This window comes from Melitaea cinxia, chromosome 19, assembly GCF_905220565.1.
Source record: "Melitaea cinxia chromosome 19, ilMelCinx1.1, whole genome shotgun sequence".
In the NCBI taxonomy this organism is placed as follows: Eukaryota; Metazoa; Arthropoda; class Insecta; order Lepidoptera; family Nymphalidae; genus Melitaea; species Melitaea cinxia.
This window is the reverse complement of record NC_059412.1, coordinates 7,496,926-7,502,735: the sequence shown is the minus strand read 5'-3', so window position 1 is coordinate 7,502,735 and position 5,810 is coordinate 7,496,926. Positions and strand designations below refer to the sequence as shown.

Here is a 5,810-nt window from a genome sequence, read left to right as displayed (position 1 = left end):
GAGTAATTTTGTGAATATTCACTCGAGTCATAGACTGATGCGAAGAAATCCGCAAAGAGATTGCATAAGCTAGAGCCATCAGTGGCAATTTTATCACCAAGCTTCATCTTTGCGGGATATGTATTTGTTGACTGCTTCATATTTTTTAGATGAGTCCAGAAACTTTTAGGATTTTTCGTCAAATTATCTTCAATTGATGCAATATATCTATCATAACATTCCTTCATTAACTTGTTACTGTCGTTTCTTAGAGATTCAAAATGAATTTTATCAAGTTTGTTTTTGAATTTTTTTAATTTGAGTTATGATAACTATGAAACTGCGTCAATATTTACTAAATTTTCGTGAGATCAAAAAGTGTAGATATTTTTGGAATTCATCTTCTGGCTTATTCAATATTGACTTATAAAAAAAATGGTGATCCGTAAAAATTAACCCATATGTAATTTTCGGGAAAAATAAATAAATAAGAAAATTCTTTGAAACTACGGATGTGATTGGTATGGATACCGTAAAAAGTGACAAAAAATAAAAAATTGATAGAGTGGTAGAATTTTCAGAGGGAAATTTTATTGTTTCAAAATTTCCTTGCTCAATTAGGTAAAATTCATTGCTTAAATACATTGGAAATTAAATCTTTTAAGTATAACTAGTGTCTTAAATTGCCTTCAAATAAAAAACAACTTATTAAGATTGGGCGCACACTTTTGGTTCTATCGCTTTCACCAGTTATGGAAATGCTATTTCCAGAAAAATCTATCCATCGTTTGAGATGTAGACGTTGAAAATTGAAAGAAAACACGTATCACAAGGAGAAGAAATAAGAAAACAAAGAAATACTGCCGTTTTATTGAGATTTACTGTAAACATATATAGGGGTAGTTCACCCCCTTAACTTCATTTGCGGTAAAAACGCAAAAACCCGTATCTACTACTTTTTTGCCCTCTTCAAAATGCAATTGAAACCATCGAGATAGGTGCTATAGTTTTTTTGTTATAACGATTTTGTGAATTTCAACCCCTATAACTTTTTTCCTGTGCAACCCCCCGATATGAAACCAGTTGCATTTTCCATCGTTTATCATTAAGTTGATTATCCATTTGGGTGCATTCGCTTATCTCGAGTGAAAATAGGCGAAACCTGAAAACTACCCTCGGAGGTCTCAACTTTAGGGGATATTTTCACCCTTTAGAAACGTTTTTCCGCCGATAAAAAAAAATACGTGTCTCTTAGATTTTGATGTAGAATAACATATTTCAATTTAATTGAAATCGAAGGGGGTCAGCGGAAAGACTTTCCTTGTAAGCTTAAAATTTGACTGTTTATCAGCATAATTTCGTTACAAAAAAAATAACCCTAACCTATCTAACTACCAAATTAGACTGTTTATCGACATAATTTGATAAAAAAAAAACAAAAACAAAAAATAATCCTAACCCATCCAACTTCAAAATGCGGTTCTTAATCTTAAGCCTAGCCAAAATAAGATAACTTTTAAAACTTAACCATAACCATGTACGACCCATACAAAACAGTAAAGCAAGTATCGAAATACATAATCTATAATACAGGAGGCCTTAATGTTGTTCATCCTAATTAATGTACGGCGTTGGCGAGATTTTTTTTTAAATTTTCCCACTTTAAACACAGTTGTTGAAGTGTACGGTGGCATGATGTAAAAACTGCATCAAATTGGTCGGCGATGCGTTTCCATTCCTCCGTTTTCATTTTTTTGGTGATAGCATTGGTAGCTTTATTGCATATTATTTTGCTGCTTTCTATAAAATACAGCAAAGTATTTGTTCATCCTTCGTTAGGGGCTTCGTTGAAACCTTAAACAGAAAAAAGATAGATAGATATTTTTTCTTAAGGACTTAAGGATATTTGCGAAGAAAAGACTGGTTACAATTTAGGTAAGCACCCTATTATGTAAAATGAAAATGTTTTTCATTGTTGATTTTATCTCATACAGAAAATACATTTCGTTATGATATGTTATTTTCTTTTATTTATCTATCATTGACAACCCTACATCATATTCACTTTTGTATGTAAATTCGGAGAAACCTGCACAACTATGCCTAACGATATCTAAAATAATATTGTATAGTAATTAAAGACTTTGTGAAAAATACAGTAGCAAAGAAATTATAATCATAACGAGTATGAAAACTTTTGCTTTGATACTTATTTATTTTAAAAGATATTTAGCTAGGCAATATTGTAGTTTGTAACTTAAGTTTGCCTACTTTTTAAAGCACAATTTTGGTGGTTTAAAAGTTTTAAGTTATGTTATTTCATAAAACATAACATTATATTTAGAAAATTATAATATAATCTGTTGTTTAAAGTATATTAAATGGGAATATCAATATAAATGAAATAAAAAAAGTTATCAAATGCTCTCAAATCTAGAAATATGAGTAATACGCAGTCACATAAATACTGCTTAGAATGTAACGCACGGGAGGGTACGGATTGATCTCCAAATGCTCGTCGAAACTCGATTGGCGTTTGAAGATCGTTGTATTGAAACGCAGATCGAGGATCGATCGAGAAAAAGAATTCTATCTTGGATTGCCACGATCTCTAGATCGAAGTTTGAATATTGGAATCGGCCGTAAATCGCATGCTGTATCGTCAAACCAGTAACACGTGATTCCATTATTGCCAAGATTGTACACAGAAAAGTTATGTATGGCGAGTTTCGTTTTAAAGTAAAGGGCACTGGCATTGAGGAAAGGAGATGGTTTGACTAGCTGAAGATCTTCTGTTAATGCATGTATGATTCCTTTTTGTGCTAATTCTTTGTCAGACGGTTTAACAGCTCAAGCTAAGTCTTTTCGTTCGATATGTTTAGCATTCTGTTCATCTGAAATGACCAATTTTGTAAGCACAGCACTGTTCGCAAGCATCTTTTTTTGGTTGAAACAATAAAATATTCTCCTCATACAAAACGCTTTCAAATACTTTTGTAGATGCCACAGATTTATTTTCCGAAACCAAGTAATCGATATAAAGACGATACAATTGTGATTTTGATTGTATAATTGGTTCTAAGTGCAACGTTGACGTAGATTGTCTGCAGAAATAGGACGGTAGATTCGGTAGGGCAGTTAAATAATTTTTAGCTAATTTTTTTGGATATTTTTTGTATGACTTTGATTTTGGTCGATACGATTTTGGTCCACGTACATTTACCAACAGCAGTCGCAAATAAAAACATTCATCATTTCTAGGATGAACAGTATACATGCGACCTAGTGCATCAGTGGAAGTGCCAATCTGAAACTGGGGTTCTTTGTTTGCGACGTTGGAATTTCTTTGTCGATTGATTCCAAGTGTAATACTTGGGCATTTCAACGTACATCAGCGTCGCTGCGAATGGATCTGCTTCACACATTGCAAAGAAGCTAGTCAATATTGTCGATGGTGGTCTCTCAGCTCGTTGTGCTGCATTAGCCTCAGTGAAGTAAACTCTCTGGCCATTTTCCAAATGCACTGCTAAATGTACAACTGTGGGATATCTTTCATGAATTTGAAATGTTAATAATCGCCACAGTGTTTCATTAGTACTGACGTATCTGCCCATTTGGAAGTTGCTGATTTCGTCAATCGCATTTTCCGACACAATACCAAACACAGCCATGTCGCTGGCTTTTGTGACGTACGTGCACAAATATTTGATTGATTTGGGCGAATGACAACTCTCAACGTTTGCATGTGTTTCGAAAATTCGTGATAGCAGCGGGCAATATGGTACAATGAATTCATTTCCGATTTCAATCTCTTGATTTTGAACTTTAGCTTTGATAGTTCGACCATTATCTTCTTTTGAACGCCGACGATAAACTGGATATCCATCGTTCCCTGTGACTGTTTCAGCAACTAACGGTCGCGGATATCGTTTTGTGCACTTTCCATCAGCCATGCAAGGCGATAATGGATTTAATGCACCGCACGGTCCATGCACCATCTGTGTCGTCACAATGTCGTGTAGATGGGGATCAGTGACTGAATCAGGAATTTCAGCTGATATGATGTCATCCACTTCATTTGAATGTAATTTGTTTAGCAACCAAATTAGGATATGAGCATGCGGTAGTCCACGCTTCTGCCATTTCACCGAGTACATATAACAACGTGTGTCACCAAAAACTCGATACTTAGTAAGCACATCCATCATAGCCTTGAGTTTTTGCTGAAATACTCTGGCGATTATGTCATGGGGATCTTGCGGTTTTTGGCCCGGTTCCGACTCACGTTCAATTTCCGTCCACTTCGGATTGCATGTGAACGTAATAAATAAATCCGGAGTTCCATAATTTCGCACGTACGTCATAGCGTCTTGAGCGTATTCGTGCATGTGGCGTGGGCTTCCGATATAAGATGATGGGAGAATCGTCAGACGTCCAATATTCTGAACATCACCATCTGAATGAATAGCATCACGCAAGTGTATATAGTACTCAGATCGTAGCTTTGCCTGATTGAATCGGATGAACGCTAAACGTTCGGTCTCGACTTTGACATACATGTCAACAGCGAATTGCTGGAATAGCCGATGGCACTTCAGAATGACATTCTCCTCATGTGTTCGAATCAAATTCATTGCGCTTAGATATTTATTCGTTGATACGCCTGAAAATGCAAAATTAAATGAATTGTTAATGGAAACCAATAATAGCAATAATTAGTGTGTGAATATTGTACCTGTAATTGGATCGACCATCTTCAACGTGATGTTGTATCCGTCTTGCCCTTGCCAATAAATGATTGGATATTGTAACGCATCGTACAAACGATGTGTCTCGTTTACACGATGCATGATATTGCTTCTTCGCTGAACGACAATGTCTCACGATTTAGTTGGATTGCCAACAATAACTGCAGCAACATCATTAACGGTGGGTGCATTGAATCTTCGCACATGTTCACCTGTTGGGGTACAATCCGCTCTTATGACAAATTTGTGCTTATCCGATGGCATTCGTTCCAATGCCGTTTTGAACATATTAACCACAGCATTATTAGCGTGAAAAAATGCTTGCAACTGTTCAATAATTCGTCTCTTTAACTGTTGTGTTCCCTGTATATTGCACCGCACACTCAGCTGATCCACCATCGACGAAATGAAATACATTCGCAGAAATTGATGCGGTTCATCTGGTGTTGGCACCATTGAACCATGCAAATGATATATTTGTCCTTGTACCTGTAATTGCAACAATCATTTTTTGAAGAATACGGTGTAACTTCTGTTCGTGTGATGGTGTAATGTGTACTCGTATGTAGTTGTTATGTGTCGCAATTCATTGTGTTGGTGTGAGTGATTGGTTATGTCGATACCTTAATTGGCAAACCAGCCAACTCCATTTGAGTAAATTTTTCAGGAGACACTTAAAACGTTGTAATATTTTTTTAGACTACTAATGAAAAAATAAAAAATACCGTTGGTACATGATGTCCTAGGCTATTATTTATAATTATATACAATCCTTTATACCTTATCATTACAATACTACAGCGTTTTTTGTAGTTATCCGTTTTACCTCTCCTGTAAAAATATGTAATCTAGGAGTTGGCTGCTCTGCACAAAGATTAACTTTACAGGAAAAATTAAATAGCTGATGTTATTGGTTATCATCTAAAAATAAGTTTAATTGAGTAAAATAAAATATAAACACTTTTTTAATAATATTAAATTTTAGTCTTCATGAGGAAGGTTGTCATAGTACGTATTGGTAGTCTCGTGGCATTGAGTTCTTTAACTGTTGTAAATCTAAATACTTTTTTTAGTTATTTTTCG

The 5,810-nt window shown here is 35.1% G+C and overlaps 1 protein-coding gene across 1 annotated transcript; it reads right to left on the bottom strand.

Annotated features, from left to right (window-relative positions):
* Window positions 1–3,269: 3,269 nt before the first annotated feature.
* On the bottom strand, window positions 3,270–4,613 carry LOC123662709. Its single transcript, XM_045597513.1, has one exon. It carries the CDS (start codon window positions 4,611–4,613, stop codon window positions 3,270–3,272), a length of 1,344 nt encoding a protein of 447 aa, XP_045453469.1.
* Window positions 4,614–5,810: the final 1,197 nt, after the last annotated feature.

Bases quoted from the DNA above. Each gene is read 5' to 3' on its own strand.
- LOC123662709 (XM_045597513.1), bottom strand. From the start codon at position 4,613: ATGAATTTGATTCGAACACATGAGGAGAATGTCATTCTGAAGTGCCAT.